The sequence below is a fragment of the Pseudorca crassidens genome, chromosome 5 (genome assembly GCF_039906515.1).
Source record: "Pseudorca crassidens isolate mPseCra1 chromosome 5, mPseCra1.hap1, whole genome shotgun sequence".
Taxonomy (NCBI): Eukaryota; Metazoa; Chordata; class Mammalia; order Artiodactyla; family Delphinidae; genus Pseudorca; species Pseudorca crassidens.
The window spans coordinates 97076063-97099309 of NC_090300.1; the positions used below are offsets into that span (position 1 = coordinate 97076063).

The following is a 23247-nucleotide window of genomic DNA, read 5'->3' on the forward strand; positions in this document are numbered from 1 at the left end:
AATACTATTTATAACCGTTCAGGATTAAAAAAGATAACGTATAGATGGCCCAAGCACACAGAATGAGCTCAATAAATATTAATTACTTTCTCTGACGCACATAGCTGGCTCTACCTTACTTGGAGGGGGAAGCATTTCTAGGTTCATGCCTAGGTAACTCCAGATGGTATGCTGAACAGGCAAGGGTCCTCTTAAGTCAGTTCCCAGGACAGCCACGTGGGAGGCCCACAATAAGTGTGACTCTATGGCTGAAAAGGGAGATACACGCATTATAGAAATCACCCCTTGTGAAATCGGGGACTAGCTGAAGCGGCTTACCTGACATCATAGGAGGGCATGGACAATTTTATTTTGCTGAATTACTTCTCCAGGGAGATGGGGAGTCACAATGAGTTTTCCACTCTTTAATAAAGACAACTACTTTCTATGCATGAACATCCTAGTTTAGACAAGAGGCAGACAGCTGTGAGAGATATGTGAAGACATATTTCAGTTTTATTATCTTTTAGGCATAGACGGGTATGTTAATCCATTTCCACATACAAGTCCTGTAATCACAGATAGGGAGTGAACCTTGAACTGGCAAAACCTGTCTTCTGTTGCCAGAGAGTTAAGTTTGGAAAGACAAAACCTCAAAGGTTGAGGATTGTGCATTATATTCCTTCCCAGCCTTGCTGTGCTTATGGCTGCAGTTGCACACATAAGCTTTCCGTTTTATCCAGGCATTGATTCACTGGTAACGATGTTGTCTCTTTTTTCCCCAGGCAAACTTTCTGCTTTCAGTCCAAAGCTCAGAGTTTCCCATGTTCTGCTCTCTAGGTTCTGACAGCTGTTTTTGGACTTAGTTAACCATAGACGCCAAGAAATAATTGCAGTAAAAACCTCTCTTTCTATTGTTGCATTGCTTCTTTATGCAAATGTCTCTTAGGAATTAAACTTTGAACCTTTGATCTCTCACACCAAAAGATAAAAAGAAAAAATATTTATATGGAAATAAGTTCATTTTAGTGTTCATGGTTTATTGTGGAAAGCAGGTGTTTAAAAATTTTAGAATTTTTTTAACAAAATTCTAAAGATAAAGGAAAAAAAATCACAGTATTTACAGAGATAACAGAATGGCGTAGCCATGCAAAACAATAACTTTGGTTTTTCCCCTTTCACTTTGGTTTAAATATTGACCAAGATTCAATTTTTTCCTGCCAAATAAAACTTCAATAAATCAAAGTTTAGAGGCAAAATAACATATTTTCTTTTTTCCCATAATATTTTATACAGCATCGAGTCTAATAGGATATTTTATGTATTTAAGTCATACCAATACACTATAGGAAGCTTTTATTAAACTGAGTCACTATTGCTCAGACAGCAAATGGTTTACAAATGTACAACAACGTGTGTTTCTAAATAATGCAGAAGTGGCAAAGTATTTATTCCTAATCTTCATCTGACTTTAATCTTCAATTTATTTTTCATTGCCTTCCTAATTTTTTATTCCATCAATCTAAAAAACAAACACGAGTCTTCCTTTCCTCCAAAAGAACACAGTTCTATACCTGGAAATCTGATGTTCATTTTTCTTCAATAAAGTTATGTAAATCCGTGACAAAAATGGCCATGCCGTGTTCTCCCAGAAACCAGGCTTCTGCTTGAAAGAGCAAAGTTTAAAAGTCTAGTCCCAAGTAGCTATTGGCCCATATCCAGCCTACTTCAAAAAGTTTCCATTTACACTACCACCCTATAAATTTCCTCCAGCATAAAACATGTTTATAAAGTTACAAATTTGAATGTAATTAAAGGTATATAGACATTTTATTATTATACTTTTTGATGTACTGCTTGATAAATTATGTACCAGTTAAAAACACTAAATGATCTCAAGGTGCATTCAATATCTGTAGCGTAGTTAACAAAAACACACGAAAAAAATATATATTCTATATTCTGTGGAAAATAACACAGCTTTGATAATGATCACTGTTAAAAATCTCCAATTCTGACTGATACCTTTTTTTTTTAAAGGAAATAGGTATAATTTTAAGGCAGTGGATAACCCAAAGGATTTAATTCCAATTTTCAATTACAGTGATTTACATAGTGACCTATGAAAATGGGAATGTTATCCATGATATTTTCAAACTGTCTCTCATTCATTGATTTGTTTTCTTATTTTGACAGAAAATAATTTACTAGCAGGTGTCTCTAAAGGTAAATGCTACCCAAATTCTACGTGATGTTTTTTTCAGAATAGGCAAAATTGTCAGTTTGGGAGCACCATTATTATGTGTGTGTCCATACATGCGTGTGATTTCCTTGAGAGTCAGCTGGTGGCATGTACACAGAAGTAGTTCATCTGGTGCTTATCAACCTCACTCTTTGCCTCCTCTTCCCTAGTGATAAAAATCAGTTTTTGATTAGGGCAACGTGTGTCCCCAATCGTCACAAGCTGCCACCTTTGGGATTTAGGTGCTTGTGAGAGAGTCTGGGGGCATTACTGATAGCAATCAGAATCAGAAATGTACCTGCTCAGATTATCCATATAAACAATTGAAATAAAAGCGTCACATTATACACCAGATTAACAGCAACTCCCAGAACAAAGCTTACAGTGTATAAAAATAGCTACGTAAAAAATTTACATAAAAGGCAAACCAAAAAGGAATTCTCAGTGCAGACATTTACAGAAAAGAAAATCAAACCAACACAACATATGACCTATTATCATGGCTGCCAAAACTTGTTGTTATTGTTTGTAATTTCATTTTCATTGTTTTATTTGAGATAATTCTCTAAAATCCTGTGACAGCTTGGTAGAATGAACTGCTTAACACTTGAACCATGAATTGCTGTCAATGTCTTTGTATATGTCTTAAATACAATCCACGTTCATGCTTCAATTGGTCTATATAGTTTTCTTTTCTCTGAAATGATGAAAAAAACCACAATTCAGATAAGTTACCATAGCAATCACTTTTCACAATCAACATATGCTTTGTACTGACAGTGATACTTCATAAGAGCTTTTTTTTTTTTTTTCATAAGAGCTTTTTATAAAGCTCCACTGTCCCGGAACCTAACTGTAATCCCAGGTATTGCTGCAGCTCTTCAACTAATAATCTTTTTGAATTGTTGAAAGTATTTTTGTGAAAACTGCTTAATTCTTATGAAAATTATAAGGTTTTTCAGGAAAATATTTCATTCTGTTTCTCTTCAGGTTAACAAACTCACTTATCCCTTCAAATCACACTCCATTTTGTGGGTTTTGTCCTCAAGCTCAATTTTCTTTTGAGAATTTACTCTATCTGATTTTGAAGAAAAAAGACGGCAAACTCTACATTTACAGAGGATTGAGGAATGAATCCTAGAGAAGCAGAAATAAGAATCAGGTGGGAATGCTGTGTACTTGGTCTCCAGTGGAAGGCAGGATAAGGGAAGGAATTCAGATCTCACTCCTTTCACCCAATCATTTTGAAATTCTGGTTTCCAGATTATAAAAATGTCTTATTTCAATCATTCTTATTTTTCTTTCCTGTGTGCATTCTTCTAATTGCAATTCTTTCCCTTGCTCCCTATCTCCTCTATGGGATTAATTTAGGTGACCTACTCGAATCATAACTTGCAGTTTATTTATAATGAACCAAAGTTTTACTATGGCTGTTGGGGATTTTTATATATTTGAGTAAACTATAGTAACACTATTCTCAAGGACACAAAAAATAATTTGTCCAAATGGCTTCTCTGTTTGACTGGCTCAAGAGAACATAAATAAAAATAAAAAGTTCAAATTGAAAGTGGCAATACCATGGAAACATACCTCTTTTGGAGATTATCTTAAAAATCACACTCATATAGCTATTATATATTGATGTATCCAATATATGTGCATGCATATATATTATATTGATATATACGTAATACACACATACATATATATGCACATATAGATACATACACACATATATAATATATACACTATTTGGAAAAGTGTGTGTGTGTACACACACACAAATTTGTTAGTCAGTTCATTAGAATGATTTGAGAGATGGCTGTATAAATATGCTGACACTTTTAAGTATATTAAATCCTTGGATTAAAATTTTTATATTTTAAAATTATTCTCATAATTGCTTTTAAAAATAAAGTATGAGAATTTCTTCTCATCTAATCAAAATATCAATTTATAAAATTAAGATTTTTGCACTCAGCAAAATTTTGGGCATTAGAATAAAAAATGCTCATTGAATGTTAAAAATCTCAAAATTGATTTCAATTATTCTGAGGATAATGATTTTTATTCAGAGGATGGGGAATCTGTTGAGATTCCATACTTCTGAGAATACCTTTCTGAGTAACCAAAGTTTCCTTTTGAAAAACTCTCTTCCTGTTTGAAAGCTGTAATTATAAGGTATCTTAATGTCAAGGCTTTCCCTTTCATCTCTAGGATGTTTCATACTTTCCTGGGAATTATTTCTGTAAACCTCAAACAGCCTACCCACCTGGACAACAAGTGGAACAGTTTCTCTCTTAGGCTTCTGTTTTGTGATTGTTTTCTTCTAACTTTTTGTTTTCTTCCAGATTACCAAGATCCTTGTTTACATGTTTTGATGCAGTCCTATGAGAGAATTAAACATTATCACATTGACACACACATATTTAACCTTTCTTATTTTTAATTTTAGGGTTCACATTAATGTATCTTTGAAAAGCAAATGTTATACATCTAATACAGGTAAGCCCCTAGGACAAACAATTCCACATCTGTGAGCCTTGACTGGTAACAGAACACATTCCACTGAAATTACCTTGGTTGTAGGGTTGCATTAAATGTATGCTAAGAGAAAAAAAGTCAGTTATTTTGAACACAGACTATACATACTTAGTTGCATCATGTTTTTGGCTGGGTTGATTTTCTTTCTACTTTCCGGGAAGTAATTATTATCATTTGATAGTCAAAATTTTCATTCTGGGAAAATACATCCTGCAAAAATTTTCTGAAGAAGTTTCATTAGGGGCTTTCAGTTTCTGCATTCCCTATTATGCATCCATGTTGAACCAATGTCCTGTATCCTAGCAGAAGATAAGGCAGCTCCAGTGTGGTGGTTCTCAAACTGTGGCCCCAGACCAGCAGTATCAGCACCCCCTGGGAACGTGACAGAAGTGAAAATTCTGAGGCCCCACCATAGAAGCATGTAAAAGAAACTCTGGGGATGGGGCCTGCAATCTATGATAAACAAGACCTCCTAGTGGTCCAGCTGCATGCAATTTGAGAACCACTGCCCTAGTGGCTTCCAGGGTTACACACGACTACTAGATTCTCTCTTTTAAGAGCTGAAATCAGGTTTTCTTAAACACACAGCTAAATTCCTTGGTTTTGTGACCACTTGAGAGAAATCATAACTGTATTTCCAAGAGTGTACTATTTCCTTACCTCCTTCCTCCCTCCCTCCCCTCTCTCTTCCTTCCTTCCATTCCTCCTTTATTCCCTAACTCTCTCCTTGTTATAAGCACATCAAGGGAATCACAGTGATATGGTACTTCAAATTATTACTGCTATATAATTCCTAGTAATACTTCTACATTTATATAAAAATTATATAGTACCAGACGTGTCTCTTGGTTAAGGAAGCTAGGGTAGAAAACTCCATTTTTCCCTAAAAGTATTTCTATGCTTTAACTAGAACTCCTTAACTCATTTGCTAAGAATCACAACTTAATAGTGTGATAGTGTTAAGAGTGTCATAGTGTTAATAGTGTGTAACTGTGTATGATTTATGTCCAAGTGAGATAAAGACATATGGCTCATTCATACTGAGACATTCATTATATTTAGCCTAAATTTAATTTAATTTGTGATTTTAAAATTCTTAATTTAGCTTAAACTACAGCCTTCTAAATTGATTCATAAGCAGGAGAGCAACCTCAAACCCTGCCAACATGATTGAGTCCTATAATATGAGACAGTATATATATATATATATGAATTTACATGTATAAAATAGAGGTATATATGCCATCTACATTATATATATCACATTTTATATATATATATACATATATACATATATATATATATACACATATATACATACCACAGATCTTTTGAGGTCTAGTCTCTTTTGCTAATAAGTTACTTAACTAGTAATGAATAAAATCTTAGTAACCTCAATAATATCCACACAAGATAATGTACCTATCATAAGAGTACAGTTCAATGAATTTTCAAAAACTGGGTGCATGAATGTAACTAGTACCTAGTTCAAGAAATAAAATAGTTGCAGATGAAGAAATCCCCAATTATACTCCCTTCCAGTCACTTCTACTTCTCCAAAGGTTACTATAATCCTGATATCTCACAGAATGGTTTTACCTGGTTTTATAATTTGTTATAAATGGAATCATACCACATGTATTCATTTGTTTGCCTTTTATTTAAACTCAACTTTATGTTTGTGACATTCATATATAATGTTGCATGTAGTTGTAGGTTGCTTATTTTCATTGCTGTATAGCTTGTTATTGGGCTTATTTATCTATTTTACTGGTGACAGACATTCTTGCTCTTTATTCTTTCTGGGATTTCACTTATACATAAATTAGACCTTTTGTGTGTGTCCCACATGTCTCTCATTTTCTTGTGTATCTTATCTATTCTTTTTCCTCTCTGTGCTTCAACTTGGATGTTTTCTATTGATCTGTATTCCAGTTTACTTCTCTTATGTTCTGCTGTGGCCAGTCTGCTTTTAAATTTATCCACCAAAGACCTATTTTTTTTTTAAAAGGTCAAGTCTTTTATTTATATATTTATTTATGGCTGCATTGGGTCTTCGTTGCTGTGCACGGGCTTTCTCTAGCTGTGGCAAGCAGGGGCCACTCTTCGCTGCAGTGCACGGGCTCTAGGCATGTTGGCCCCAGCAGCTGTGGCACGCGGGGGCTCAGTAGTTGTGGCTCGTGGGCTCTAGAACGCAGGCTCAGAAGCTGTGGCGCATGGGCCCAGTTGCTCCGTGGCATGTGGGATGCTCCCAGACCAGGGCTCCAACCTGGCTCCCCTGCATTGGCAGGCAGATTCCTAACCACTGTACCATGAGGGAAGTCCCCAAAGACCTATTTTTTAATATTATCTGAAGTCCCCCCAAACCTATTTTTTATTAGTATCTTTTTCAAGTCTAAAATGTCAATTTGATTTTTAAATATTTTAAAGTACATTTCTATTTTCTATTCCATTCATCTCCTTTGGCCATCTTTTCTTCCCCTTTCAATATCTTATTTATAGTTATTTTAATATCCTTGCCTGTTAACTACAATACCCAAATAATGCATAGATCTGCTTGTCTATTTTTCCTCTTGATTATTGATTATATTTTCTTGACTCTTTGCATATCTAGTCCTTTTTTTTTTGCATGACACCATATATAAAATAACAGAAGAGACTACATATGATGCTATTTTCCATCACATAATGTCCCCCCTTTACTGCAGATAGGTGAGGAGATAGGGTCTGAAGCTCAGTTGCAGTTTTAGTAAGACTCAGTCTACATCTGGTTTGTCCCTACTCCTAAGTCATGGACCTCTCAAGTTTCTGATTGAGACTCTGGCATGTTTTGCTTTCTTCAGATCTTAAACACAGAGAGATCCAGCTCTTCCATTCAGTGAGTCTCTACCCAGACCTCCAGCCATCTGTCCCATGACACTTCAAATGTGGCCAATCTCTTTAGTCTCCCTGAGTTGAGTGTAAGCTCCTTGATAATAAGGACCATGTTTTATTATATCTTACTTTATGGTAGGCGTCCAAAAGATATTTTTTTCCTGCATTGAACTAACTGACTTTATTACAGTTTGTATCTAATCCCTTTTACTGCTCCTGATGATATTAGTGTTCAGCAATATGAAGTCAATACTGACCCAGCTGCTTTTTTAAAGATAGGTACAATAGAGAAAATACTACATTGAAATGACAGAACTTGAGTGACGTCTTACTCCAATGTTTTCAGGTAAAACTGAACAAAATTATATGCATAAACATGTACCTTGATTATTCTAATAGCACCTTGCTATATATTCTAATATATACTAATAACTATAATTTCTATAAATCAGTAAGATATTGTGGCAATCAAGGAAAACTACATGACTCTCAAAACCTTTTTCTTTTATTCTCCTTGCATCCTCTCACCTCCCTGACTTTTCCTTCATTCCTTTTCTCTCTACTTTTCTTTTCACTCCCTCTCTTTCTCTTTTATTCTTTCAAACTCACTTCATTAAATAATATTCTTTCCTCCAAAGTAAAAATTCCAACTTGCAGGGAGCCAGTAGAGAGAGAGACAGATAAAAGAGTCAATGTTGTATAAGTATAAAAATAAAATAAAATAAAATAAATTTAGCAATGTAATAAATCAATTTTGCAATTGTGTTTTTTTTCAACCTACTTTGACCAGTATGGGAAGAAGGAAGTTATAATAAGTTTGAGGACATAATATTTTCACAACTTAAAAATAAATCATGGACCAGTCCCTCTCATCAGGAAACTTGCACAAGCCTCTTAGATAGCCTCATCCACCAGAGGGCAGACAGCAGAAGCAAGAACTACAATCCTGCAGCCTGTGGAACAAAAATGACATTCTCAGAAAGACAGACAAGATGAAAAGGCAGAGAGCTATTTACCAGATGAAGGAACAAGATAAAACCCCAGAAAAACAACTAAATGAAGTGGAGATAGGCAACCTTCCAGAAAAAGAATTCAGAATAATGATAGTGAAGATGATCCAGAACCTTGGAAAAAGAATGGAGGCAAAGATCAGGAAGATGCAAGAAATGCTTAATGAAGACCTAGAAGAATGAAAGAACAAACAAACAGAGATGAACAATACAATAAATGAAATGAAAACTACAGTAGAAGGACTCAATAGCAGAATAACTGAGGCAGAAGAACAGATAAGTGACCTGGAAGACAGAATGGTAGAATTCACTGCTGTGGAACAGAATAAAGAAAACAGAATGAAAAGAAATAAAGACAGCCTAAGTGACCTCTGACACAACATTAAACGCAACAACATTCGCATTATAGGGGTCCCAGAAGGAGAAGAGAGAGAGAAAGGACCCGAGAAAATATTTGAAGAGATTATAGTTGAAAACTTCCCTAACATGGGAAAGGAAATAGCGACCCAAGTCCAGGAAGCACAGAGAGTCCCATACAGGATAAACCCAAGGAGAAACACACCAAGACACACAGTAATCAAATTGGCAGAAATTAAAGACAAAAAAAATTCTTGAAAGCAGCAAGGGAAAAACAACAAATAACATACAAGGGAACTCCCATAAGGTTAACAGCTGATTTCTCAGCAGAAACTCTACAAGCCAGAAGGGAGTGGCATGATATACTTAAAGTGATGAAAGGGAAGAACCTACAACCATGATTACTCTACCCGGCAAGGATCTCATTCAGATTCGATGGAGAAACCAAAAGCTTTACAGACAAGCAAAAGCTAAGAGAATTCAGTACCACCAAAACAGCTCTATAACAAATGCTAAAGGAACTTCTCTAAGTGGGAAACACTAGAGAAGAAAAGAACCAACAAAAATAAACCCAAAACAATTAAGAAAATGGTCATAGGAACATACATATCGATAATTACCTTAAACGTGAATGGATTAAATGCTCCAAGCAAAAGACACAGGCTTGCTGCATGGATACAAAAACAAGACCCATATATATGCTGTCTACAAGAGACCCACTTCAGACCTAGGGACACATACAGACTGAAAGTGAGGGGATGGAAAAAGATATTCCATGCAAATGGAAATCAAAAGAAAGCCGGAGTAGCAATACTCATATCAGATAAAATAGACTTTAAAATAAAGAATGTTACAAGAGACAAGGAAGGACACTACATAATGATCAAGGGATCAATCCAACAAAAAGATATAACAATTATAAATATATATGCACCCAACATAGGAGCACATCAATACATAAGGCAACTGCTAAGAGCTATAAAAGAGGAAATTGACAGTAACACAATAATAGTGGGGGACTTTAACACCTCACTTACACCAATGAACAGATCATCCAAAATGAAAATAAATAAGGAAACAGAAGGTTTAAGTGACACAATAGACCAGATAGATTTAATTGATATTTATAGGACATTCCATCCAAAAATAGCAGATTACATTTCCTTCTCAAGTGCGCACAGAACATTCTCCAGGATAGATCACATCTTGGGTCACAAATCAAGCCTCAATAAATTTAAGAAAATTAAAATCATATCAAGCATATTTTCTGACCACAATGCTATGAGATTAGAAATGAATTATAGAGAAAACAACATAAAAACACAAACACATGGAGGCTAAACAATACATTACTAAATAACAAAGAGATGACTGAAGAAATCAAAGAGGAACTCAAAATATACCTAGAGACAAAAGACAATGAAAACACAATGATCCAAATCCTATGGAATGCAGCAAAAGCAGTTCTAAGAGGAAGGTTATAGTATAAAAGCATACCTCAAGAAACAAGAAAAATCTCAAATAAAATATCTAATCTTACACCTAAAGGAAGTAGAGAAAGAAGAACAAACAAAACCCAAAGTTAGCAGAAGGAAAGAAATCATAAAGATCAGAGCAGAAATAAATGAAATAGAAACAAAGAAAGCAATAGGAAAGATCAATAAAACTAAAAGCTGCTTCTTTGAGAGGATAAACAAAAGTGATTAACCATTAGCCAGATGCATCAAGAAAAAGGCGGAGAGAACTTAAATCAATAAAATTAGAAATGAAAAAGGAGAAATTACAACAGACACTGCAGAAATACAAAGCATCCAAAGAGACTACTACAAGTAACTCTATGCCAATAAAATGGACAACCTGGAAGAAATGGACAAATTCTTAGAAAGGTGTAACCTTCCAGACTGAACCAGGAGGAAATAGAAAATATGAACAGACCAATCAAAAGTAATGAAATTGACACTGTGATTAAAAATCTTCCAACAAACAGAAGTCCAGGACCAGATGGCTTCACAGGTGGATTCTATCAAACATTTAGTGAAGAGCTAACACCCATTGTTCTCAAACTCTTCCAAAAAATTGCAGAGGAAGGAAAATTCTCAAACTCATTCTATGAGGCCACCATCACCCTGATACCAAAACCAGACGAAGGTACTACAAAAAAAGAAAATTACAGACCAATATCACTGATGAATATAGATGGAAAAATTCTCAACAAAATACTAGCAAACAGAATCCAACAACACATTAAAAGGATCAAACACCATGATCAAGTGGGATTTATCCCAGGGATGCAAGAATTCTTCAATATATGCAAATCAATCAATGTGATACACCATATTTACAGACTGAAAAATAAAAACCATATGATCACCTAAATAGATGCAGGAAAAGCTTTTGACAAAATTCAACACCCATTTGTGATAAACAGTCTCCAGAAAGTGGGCATAGAGGGAACCTACCTCAACATAATAAAGGCCTTATATGACAAACCCACAGCAAGCATCATACTCAGTGGTGAAAAACTGAAAGCATTTCCTCTAAGATCAGGAACAAGACAAGGATGTCCACTCTCACCACTATTATTCAACATAGTTTTGGAAGTCCTAGCCACGGCAATCAGAGAAGAAAAAGAAATAAAATGAATAGAAATTGGAAAAGAAGAAGTAAAACTGTCACTGTTCACAGAACACATGATAATATACACAGAGAATCCTAAAGATGCCACCAGAAAACTACTAGAGCCAATCAATGAAATTGGTAAAGTTGCAGGATACAAAATTAATGCAAAGAAATCTCTTGCATTCCTATACACTAATGATGAAAAATCTGAAAGAGAAATTAAGGAAAAACTCCCATTTACCACTGCAACTAAAAGAATAAAATATCTAGGAATAAACCTACCCAGGGAGACAAAGACCTGTATGCAGAAAACTATAGGACATTGATGAAAGAAATTAAAGATGATACCAACAGATGGAGAGATATACCATATTCTTGGATTGGAAGAATCAATATTGTGAAAGTGACTATACTACCCAAAGCAATCTACAGATTCAATGCAATCCCTATCAAATTACCAATGGCATTTTTTATGGAACTAGAACAAATAATCTTAAAATTTGTATGGAAACACAAAAGACCCTGAATAGCCAAAGCAGTCTTGAGCGAAAAAAATGGAGCTGGAGAAATCAGACTCCCTGACTTCAGACTATGCTACAAAGCTACAGTAATCAAGACAATATGGTACTGGCACAAAAACAGAAACATAGATCAATGGAACAAGATAGGAAGCCCACAGATAAACCCACACACCTATGGCCAACTAATCTATGACAACGGAGGCAAGGATATACAATGGAGAAAAGACAGTCTCTTCAATAAGTGGTGCTGGGAAAACTGGACAGTTACATGTAAGAGAATGAAATTAGAACACTCCCTAACACTGTACATAAAAAGAAACTCAAAATGGATTAGAGACCTAAATATAAGACCAGACACTATAAAACTCTTAGAGGAAAACATAGGAAGAACACTCTTTGACATAAATCATGGCAAGATCTTTTTTGATCCACCTCCTAATGTAATGGAAATAAAAACAAAAATAAACAAATTGACGTAATGAATCTTCAAAGCTTTTGCACAGCAAAGGAAACCATAAACAAGAAGAAAAGACAACCCTCAGAATGGGAGAAAATATTTGCAAATGAATCATCGGACAAAGGATTAATCTCCAAAATATATATATAGCTCATGCAACTCAATATTAAAAAAACAAACAACCCAATCCAAAAATGGGCAGAAGACCTAAATAGATATTTTTCCAAAGAAGACATACAGATGGCCTAGAAGCACATGAAAAGCTGCTCAATGTCACTAATTATTAGAGAATTGCAAATCAAAACAACAATGAGGTATCACCTCACACCAGTTAGAATGGACATCATCAGAAAATCTACAAACAACAAATGCTGGAGAGGGTGTGGAGAAAAGGGAACCCTCTTGCACTGTTGGTGGGAATGTAAATTGATACAGTCACTAAGGAGAACAGTATGGAGGTTCCTTAATAAACTAGAAATAGAATCACCATATGACCCAGTAATGCCACTACTGGGCATATACCCAGAGAAAACCATAATTCAAAAAGACACATGCACCCCAAATATTCATTGCAGCAGTATTTACAGTAGCCAGGTCATGGAAGCAACCTAAATGCCCACCTACAGACGAACGGATAAAGAAGATGTGGTACATATATACAATGGAATATTACTCAGCCATAAAAGGAACGAAATTGGGTCATTTGTTGAGACGTGGATGGATCTAGAGACTGTCATACAGAGTGAAGTAAGTCAGAAAGAGAAAAACAAATATCGTATATTAACGCATATATGTGGAACCTAGAGAAATGGTACAGATGAACCAGTTTGCAGGGCAGAAATTGAGACACAGATGTAGAGAACAAACCTATGGACACCAAGGGGGGAAAGTGGCATGGGGGTGGGGGTGGGGGTGTGATGAATTGGGTGATTGGGATTGTCATGTATACACTGATGTGTATAAAATTGATGACTAATAAGAACCTGCTGTATAAAAATAAATAAAACAAAATTCAAAAATTATAAACAAACAAACAAATAAATAAAATAAAATAAAGCATGGACTATAAGAAGCTCTTGTAATAGTAATGATTAAAAAAGCAACCCACTTCTATTTTGTCAATTCTTACATTTATAACATTATAAACTCTCAGGAAAATACAGAATAAGCTATATGGCTATACTTGAGCGTAACAAGAAGAAATTAGAAACTGAAGGAAAGTTGACCCCTATACTGGGTGAGCTCTACTTTTGCATACGTTTTCCTCTGAGGGCATCTCCCATTTGCAGAGGCATAGGCTAACTAGAACTAAACCTTGAAATCAAGGGTAATAAAATCTCAAAAAAGGAGAGAGCCAAAGAGTGGTGAGGAGCCCAGATTTGTGTGTAAACTACACAAATGATCTCTAAACTGCATGTGTGGAAGAAATTTCATGTAGCCCAGAAGAAAGCAACACCTGGAAAGCTTAAAAACCTGACATAGATTTTAGCTGTTACCCATACAGAGGAGACAGAGTTTGTAGTTGAACCTCACCAAGCCAGGAGTTATTGGCAATCATGTCAATCTTTCTATTGAAATCCCAGAAAAACTTAGTAAAGACTATGTGTCAAGATTCAGCATTCACCCTGAGACAGATGTGAAATATAAAATGTAACAGTAACTGTGACATGATCAAGGAAATCAGCCAGTAATCTTATTCTCTGCCAGAAAAAACAATCCATATCCTTTAGCCTATACAGTAGAACCTAGGATCTCTACAACATATCACCAAACAAAGAATAGTTATGAATAAGAAGTTACCACACATAAAAATGAAGAGTAAAATAATGTAACACAAAGCCCAGAGAATATCCTTGGATAATAGAGACTGGAAATAACAGTTAAGAACTTTAAATCAGTATTACATAACATGTTCAATGACTTAAAGAAAAGTGTGGTAACAATGAGAGAACAGATAGAAATCTCAGTACTGAAAATGTAAATGAAAGTAATTCTACAACTTAAAACCACAATATTGAAAATTAACAATTCACTAAATTATCTTATCACCAGATTGGAGGTGCAGAATAAAGACTCAGTGAACGTAAGGACAAAAAATATAAATTATATATTCTAAAAAATTGAGAGAAAAATAATAGAAATAAAAGAAGCAAATCCTCAGTGACCTGTGGGACAATAGTGAGCAATCTAACAAATGTGTAATTGGAGTCCCAGTAGGAGAAGCAAAAGAGAATTGCGGCATAAAATATATTTGAAGAAACAATTGAAAATATTCCTAGATTTGTTGACGTCCATTAACTTGCATCCAAAATGGTCAGCAGCTCCCAAGGAGGAATGATAAAAAGAAAAACACATCTAATTACATCATACTGAAAGTAACTGAAAGCAAATATAAAGACAATGATTTGAAAGTAGCCGTAGAAAATTTGTTCAGGGGAACAATGACATGAAAAGCAGCTGATGTCTCATCAAGAAAACAATGCATAACAAAGTTAATTCAACATCTTTAAAATGCTGGAAAAAAACCCTCAAACTAGAATTTTATATCTAGTAAAAATATATTTTAGTCAAAAGCAAAATAAAGACATGTTAAATTGAATAAAAGAAAACTGGGAAAAATTATCACTAGCAGACCTGTGCTAAAAGAAGTATTAAAGAAAGTTCTTTGGTTGAAGGAAAATGATACTGGATGGAAACTCAGATATATAAGAAAGAATGAATATAGATTGTATATGTGCTAAAATATAAAATACTATTAAAATTTTTTTACAAAGATAACCAACTATTTAATGCTATATATATCCCATTATATACGACCTTTGAAAAATTGTATTTTCATTTAACCTCTTCCATCTTTTTTGCTCTTGTTGTCATATCCATTACAACTGCATACATTATAAACCTCACACTACAATTATATGGAGGAGGATAAATGAAGTTATAATGTTTTGGGGTTTTAGATTATTACATAAGTTGACTGTTATAAACTGAGTTCTTATTGAAATTCCTAGAGCAACCACAATAAAAGAATACAAAGACATATAGTTAAAAGGCCAATAGATAAATTAAAATGTAATACTAAAACTTATTGGAGTGTCTCAAAAGAAGGCAGGAAAAGAGAAACAGAGGACAACTAGAAAACAAATAGGGAGCTGGTGGTCTTAAATGTAAATATATCAATAATTAAGTAAAATGTGACTTGGCTAAATCCTCCAATTATAAAGTAAAAATTGTCAGACTATAATAAACAATCAAGACTCAACTACATGCTGTATACAAGGGGTTAAGATTTTTCTGAAAGGTCCGGATAGTAAATATCTTAGTCTTGTAGGCCACATGGATTTGTTTCAACTCTTCTGGCTTTGCAGCATAAAACAACACAGGTAACATGTAAAGAAATGGGCACGGCTGTGCTACCATAAAACTTTATTTATGAAATTAAGCAGCAGCCTGGGAGTCATAGTTTGATCAGTCTCTCTGTACATGAGATGCACTTTAAATATAAAGAAATAACTGAAAATAAAAGGGTAGAAAAAGATACACATGTACACTGTAAGCATATGAAAACAGTATGGCTATATTAATATCTGACAATGTAAAATTCAACACAAGGAGTATTACAACCATAATGAGAGACATTTAATAATTATAACAGGTTCAATACATAAGCAGGTCACAACAATTGTTAGTGTATGTTCCTAATGAAAGCCTAAAGCAAAAAGTGACAGAACTAAAGGGAGAAATAGCCAAATATACAATATTAGAGAATTTAACAGATCTTTCTCAGTAGCTGATAGGGTAAATGGACTAAAATTCAGTAAGCATGATCATAATGAAATAACTAGTACTGGGCTAGCTCTAGTACTGGAAATGTATGCTTGTAACCTTCTTATCAATGCATTATATGTGAAGTGATTTCATATAATTTGAAAAAAATCTATAAGAATAAGAGGATTTAAACAAACTATTATCTACTTTAACATAATATACTATAGAACACTCTACCCATCAGCCACCATACAAGTATTTTCAAGTGTTGAGTAGCATCCACCTGGAAATACTGCATGCCTGCATGCTAGGCCAAAAAAAACAAAAACAAAAACAAAAAAAACCTCAATGCATTCAAAAGACTAAAAGCATACAGACTAGGCTGTCTGAACAAAATGGAATTAGATGAGAAATGTTTTGAAGTTAATAGAGTTCTAGTTACATGGCTCCAAAGTAGAAAACACAAGAGGAATATAAAAATATTTTGAACTGAGTAAATATGAAAATATAACATACTGAAATTTGTGGAATGCAGCTAACCCATTGCTGAGAGGGAGATTAAAATTTTAAAAGCTTAAGTTATAAAAAAAGAAATGCTAACATCAGTGATCTAAATTTTTCATTTACTTCATGAAATTAGAGAAAGAAGAGCAAGTCAAGCTCTAAATAACTAGAAGAAAGAAAATAGTAATGACAAGAGCAGAAAAAAATTTAAATTGACAATAAGCAATAGAAACAAAAACAAAGCAAAAAGTTAGTTATTTGAAATCATCAAGAAAATTGAAAGCTCCCTAAAAAGATGATACATGATATATGATATATGATAAAGGAACAAAACATAAATTAAGAAAATTACAGAACAATATTCCTCATGAATGTAGACAAAAAAATCCTTAATGAAACATTGGCAAATAGTATCCATCAATATATATATAAATTATGATACATCATAATAGAGTGGGATTTTTTTCCAGGAATGCAAGATTGGCTTAACATTCAATCATCAATCAATGTAACTTACCATTGTATCAGAATAAAAAATATGAGAAAACAATATGATTATTTTTAGAAATAATGTAGATACAGATAGAATATAATATAGATGTAGATATAGAAATGGCATTTGAGAAAATTCAACAATGATTTGTTATAGAAACTCTTAGTAATCTAAGAATATTAAAAAATTTCTTCAACCTGTTAAAGGACATTGTGTTGGAAGGAATTTGGCCTTGCCCAAAGAGAGGTCTGGCCTTCGTGCTCAGTTCCTGGGAGATAATCTCTAAATAGTTAGAATTTTCTGAGTGATAAGAGTGGCTTTCTTATTTGTGGGGGGCTTCTTGGATCACACCTGATAGTTTATGCTGAGGAGATGTCTCAGGGCAGGGCCATCAACACCCAATCATCTTGGGGTGGAGACTGGCCACACCTGAAAGAACAATCATACAGTTTAGGATGGGGGCTTTGGGCCATTTGATATCAGCCTGACATCTGGGGAAGGGAGAGGCTGGAGATTGAGTTCAACCACATGGATAATTAATCAATCAATCATGCCCATGTAATGAAGTCTCAACAAAAACTTTGGACACCAAAGTTCAGGTGAGCTTCTCAGATCAGCAATACTCCATGCTTTTGCCACTCATTGAGGCCAGTAGCGTAACAGGTCCCTGAGGACAAAGGAAACTTCACATTTAGAATCCTCCCAGACTCTGCCCTGCACTTCTCTTCTCTTAGTCAATTTTAATGTATCCTTTACTTGTCATGAATATAACCATGAGTTCTGTGAGTATTCTAGCAAATTATCAAACCTGAGCTTGAGTTGATAGCAGAAATGAGGGTAGTCTTATGTGAACTCTTCTCTCTAACTATGTATTTGGACCCTAACTCCTTGCAGCTGGAGTCAGAAGTCTTGGGCAGACACGGCAGTCTGGAGGACACTACCCTTAACTAACTCTGAGTAGGGAAATATGAAAAACGTACAGCTAATATCATACATAATGGCAAATACTGAACAATTCAATCTCTAAGATTGAGAATATGTAAAGATGTCTGCTCTCCACATTTCTATTCAACATTGTATTGAAAGTCTCTATGAGGGCAAAAAAATAAATAAAAAGCATATGAAATGGAAGAAAAGAAGTAACATTATTTCTATTTGCAGATAAAATGATTGTTTTCATAGAAATCTTAAGGAATTCACAGAACAACTAACAGAACAAGTGAATTTAGGAAGATGGTTGTATGCATTTCAACAGCAAAAATTAATTATATTTCTATATACTAATATTAAAATGGAAAATAAAACTCACAGAATAATTGCATTTATAATAGCTGCAAAGTACATAAAACATAAGAATGAACTTTGTAAGACATATCAACTGTCTACATTAAAATTTATAAAATATTGCTAAGAAAAAAAGGAAAATATTTAAGTAAATGGAGAGATATAGGATGGTCATGGTTTGGAAGACTAAATATTTTTAAGATGTTAAGTATATCCAAACTTATCTAGAAATTCAAAGCAACCATAGTCTCACAAAGCTTTAAAAATTGGGGTGGGGGGGAGGTAGAAAGTAACAAGTTGCTCAAGTTTATATGGAAACACAAAGATATAAAATTACTAACACAAGCAGAACATCAAAGTTGAAGGACTATTATGATGATGAGGATGAAGATGAGGATGACAAATATGCCAAGGCCAAAAGGAAGTTTTTTAACCAATGGTGCTAGAATGACTTGATATGTATATGCTATATATATATATATATATATATATATAGCATAAAACAAGCAAATAAACTAACTTTATCTTGCACCACACACAAAATAGCAGATATATACTCAAATGTAAAACTATAAAATTTCTAGAAAAAGACATAGAGAAATATCTTTTCCACTTTGGAATAAGCAAAGATTTTGTAGAGTGGACACGGAAAGCAGTAAATATAATAGGAAAAAATTGATAAGTTGTTATTCATCAAAATTAAAAACTGCTCATCAAAAGACAGCATTAAGAAAAGAATAATCAAACCACAGACTTTGGCAACATATTTACAATATATAACAAAGGTTTTTGATATAGAATATGTAAAGAACCCTTACAGAGCAATTACATAAGACAAATAACAATAAAATCATAGGCAAAAGATTTGAATAGTCGCTGTACAAAAGAAGCTCACCAATAAGTACATGGAGCTTAAAATCATTAGGTCTCAGGGAAATGCAAGTTAAACCCAAAATTAGATATCATTTCACACCTCCTAGAATGGCTAAAATTAAACAGAACACCACCACCAAATTTATGCAAAGATGTAAAAGAACTGAAACTTTATATATTGCTGGTGGGGCTGCAAATAGGACAACTACTTTGAGAAAGCTGTTTGGCAATTTCTCATGAACAAGTATCTACCCTACAGCCTAGCAGTTCCATTTCTAGGTATTTGCCCAAGAGAATGAAAACATATGCCCACGAAAAATGCTTATATAGAAAGTTGGTTTTAGCCATATTATTCATGACAGCCCATACTGGCTTGAAACTATCCAAGTGTCCATAGATAAGAGAATGGATTAAAATAATGTGATATATTCTAACAACGGACCACTACTCAGCAATTCTAAACAATTAAATCATTAATACATGTATTGATATCTCAGAAACACTGTGTTAAAGGAAAGAAGTCAGATACGAGTACATTCTGTATAGTTCCATTTATATTAGGTTCCAGATTAAGAAAACATAATCTCTGGTGATAACAATCAGCATAGTGGTTGCCTAAGGGAAAAAAGATGGCAGGGCTGGACAGGAAGGAATTCCAAGGGAACTTTCTGAGGTGATGGGATGCTCTATATCATGACTGGAGTAATGGTTACAAAGGTATATAAATTTATCAAAACAGATTTAATTGCATATTTAATGTAAGCGAGTTTTACCTTAATATAACAACATTATACAGCGAAAAGCTAAAGCATGATCCTTATGGCCAGGGAGTGAAAGAACCAGGCAAAAAGTACAATGAGAATCTGGATACCTTTTCCATTTCCAATACTACTTACTTTCTAGGTGGATTTAGTATTTGTCTAGGGATGAAAAGTGGTTTCTGTGATTTTACCAAATTCTGTCAAATAAAAGAAGGAGGTATTCAGAGGAAAGGAGTAATTAGAATTCCCTCGAAGGAATTCTGTGGTATTCAGGGCAAATCATAATATCTTTCAGCATACCTTTCAGGTAAAATCAGGCTAAGAATCACTGCTCTCAGTCTGGCATTACAAAAAAGCGTTTGTTAAGAGCAACATGAAACATATTTGTAGAATAAGAGCTGAATAACTTCAAACTGATATTTTTCTTATTTTAAAGTTACAAAACAAAAGTAAAAACAATCTCCCTTCTTTTCTTAATTTCACTCTCCAAAATCATAACTGCTAACACTCTTATAATGCCTTAATGTGCCAGGCACTGTTCTAAGTGCTGCATAGGTATTAAATTATTTTAGCCTTAGGATATCTCTGTTTTACATTGAGACTAATAAACTTGCTTGTGGTCATAGAGCTAGCAAGTAGCAAAACCAGGATTCAAGCTCCAGCAGTCTGGCTTCCCAGTCCTGTTCCAAGTTATACAAATAAGCTAAGTGTTAACCACTGTGAAATGTACTAAATAGAAATAAAAATAGTGTTGCTGCTGGGGGAAGGGGTATTCACTGAGTCTATGTATATGAGATTTACTTGGAATTTTTAATGAATTTCTCCATTTTTGTTACTGAGAGTCCACTCTCTCTTGCAGGGAAAAGCCTCTAAAAATTATTCTGATTACTTTTGGGCTCAGTTTTGAGATTGATGTGGTAAAAATAATATAATTTTATGGAAGTGTCCTTTTTAATTTGGGGAAATTTCAGAGATTTGAAAGCAGGTTAGATTTCCATCTACTACTGGAAGAGAACAAAAATTTATTTAAACCATTCCCTTTAGCAATATTTTCAGTCAACATTTTTTTTTCAGTCAACTGATTTGAGGGATGAGTTTAAGGCATTAATAAAGAACGAGCACTTGGGTTAAAATAAAAATTGTTACAATTATTTGTCTTAAATGTTCTCAATCAGTCAGCTTTTTTTATAACTTTAAAATGAGATAAAATTTAAATAATAGAATCACAATAAATTAATATTGGAAGACTCTCTAATTAGTGAGGCAGAGAGAAGAGTCTTGACCTTGGGGTCAGTGAGTCTGGGTTCTCATCCTCATGTGTCAAGACTTAGCTGCAAGTCCCTGGACAAGTCCCTCCTCTTAAGATGCTTGCCCTTCTGTAAATAGGGGACAATAGGATCTACTCACAGGGCTGGTGTGAGGATAAATGTATAGTGTATGTGAAAGACCCCAGCAGGTGACAGGGACTCACAAAACTGATGGTGAGTAACGGACAGCTGCCCAGGCCACATAGCTACTGAGTGGCCAAAGGGAGTTCAGTCCTCGCTCTCAACTCCCCTTCCGTGTTATTTCTGTAAGTGCAGGGCTATTAAAGGTTCAAGTTGCTTTTAAATAACTTTTTAGAAGATTCTTAAACATTTTTGTGAGATTTTCCCCAGTACCATAAACTTGTTTCTAGATTTCCTTGAAAGGAAGTAGGGAACTAATCTAGTAGTGTCTTCTAAGTGTGCCTTTATTTATTTATTTAATTTTTTCGGTATGCGGGCCTCTCACTGTTGTGGTCTCTCCCATTGTGGAGCACAGGCTCCTGACGCGCAGGCTCAGCGGCCATGGCTCACGGGCCCAGCCGCTCCGCAGCATGTGGGATCTTCCCGGACCGGGGCACGAACCCGTGTCCCCTGCATCGGCAGGTGGACTCTCAACCACTGCGCCACCAGGGAAGCCCAGTGTGCCTTTATTTTAATGCTTCAGAGTTGCTAAGAGACTGGATGGAGGTGTTATTAATGCTACAGTAGAGATCATACTGCAGTATACAAATGTATCAAATCAACATGTGGTTCACCTTAGATTTATACATTGTTATACGTCAATTATATCTCAGCTAACAAATAGGTTAGAGGGGGATGAAGGAGATAGGAAAAGTGAAGGAGGATAGGAGTTGCACACATAACCAGTACATCACAATCCTGGAATGCGGTGTCATTTGAAAAGATACATAAAGTGTTATAACAGAAATGTATATTTGGAAAATAAAAACAATACCCCTGTAAAATAATTCACACATGAAAGAGTTCATAAGACTTTAGGTTTCCCAAGTGTAGGCATATGTATAACAAATTTGAAAACTCAGAGGCAACATGAGGAATTATTATCACTTCCTCATTTAGAGGGGCATTTTCTGTGATTTCTCATTTATAGCATGCCTGAGACACAGCACAGAAGGGCACCAGGACTATGGGTATTTAAGACTGGGACCCTGGCGGTGTGGAATTGCCACTTTCAGCAAACCAGCCATTGATACCTGTGCAGGTAATTAGGGTCATACCCATGAGAATAGTTATTTTTCTTTCTTCCCTGGTCACAGCTCTCAGCAAAGTAAGTTTCCTCCTGGGCCAAGCTTAATAAAGAGCTAGAGGAGGAGAGGAGGGCTCTAACCACTGCATCTTAGAAAGACAGTTGTCAGCAATTTCTGGGTTTGAAGAAGGAAACAAAGAAGAATAAATAGTTGGACTTATTACAAGTTTCAATTTGATATCCTTAGCATTTCTAAGACTCTCCAAAGAAACTCTCCATTAAAATAGATTTCCTAATGTCTTCAGTGAAAAATAGAGAATGGCTTTCACTTGGGCAATAGTAAATATGGGAACCACCATTATGTAAAGTATCAGTAGATCAAAATAAATGTAACAGTACTGAATATGCATGAAAGCAGGATGCCACTGGCATGTATTCAGCATCATC

General features: G+C 34.7%; 1 protein-coding gene across 3 annotated transcripts in view; it reads right to left on the minus strand.

Annotated features, from left to right (window-relative positions):
- Nucleotides 1–473: 473 nt before the first annotated feature.
- Nucleotides 474–23247, minus strand: part of ALCAM (activated leukocyte cell adhesion molecule) — a 201841-nt gene continuing 179067 nt past the window's right edge. For all 3 annotated transcript variants that reach the window (XM_067739012.1, XM_067739011.1, XM_067739010.1), the window contains 2 exons: nt 4494–4609; nt 474–2918 (listed from right to left, as the gene is read on the minus strand). In XM_067739012.1, coding sequence (XP_067595113.1) covers nt 4522–4609 — 88 coding nt within the window. In that variant the 3' untranslated portion in view covers nt 474–2918; nt 4494–4521. The remainder of the gene's footprint in view (nt 2919–4493; nt 4610–23247) is intronic.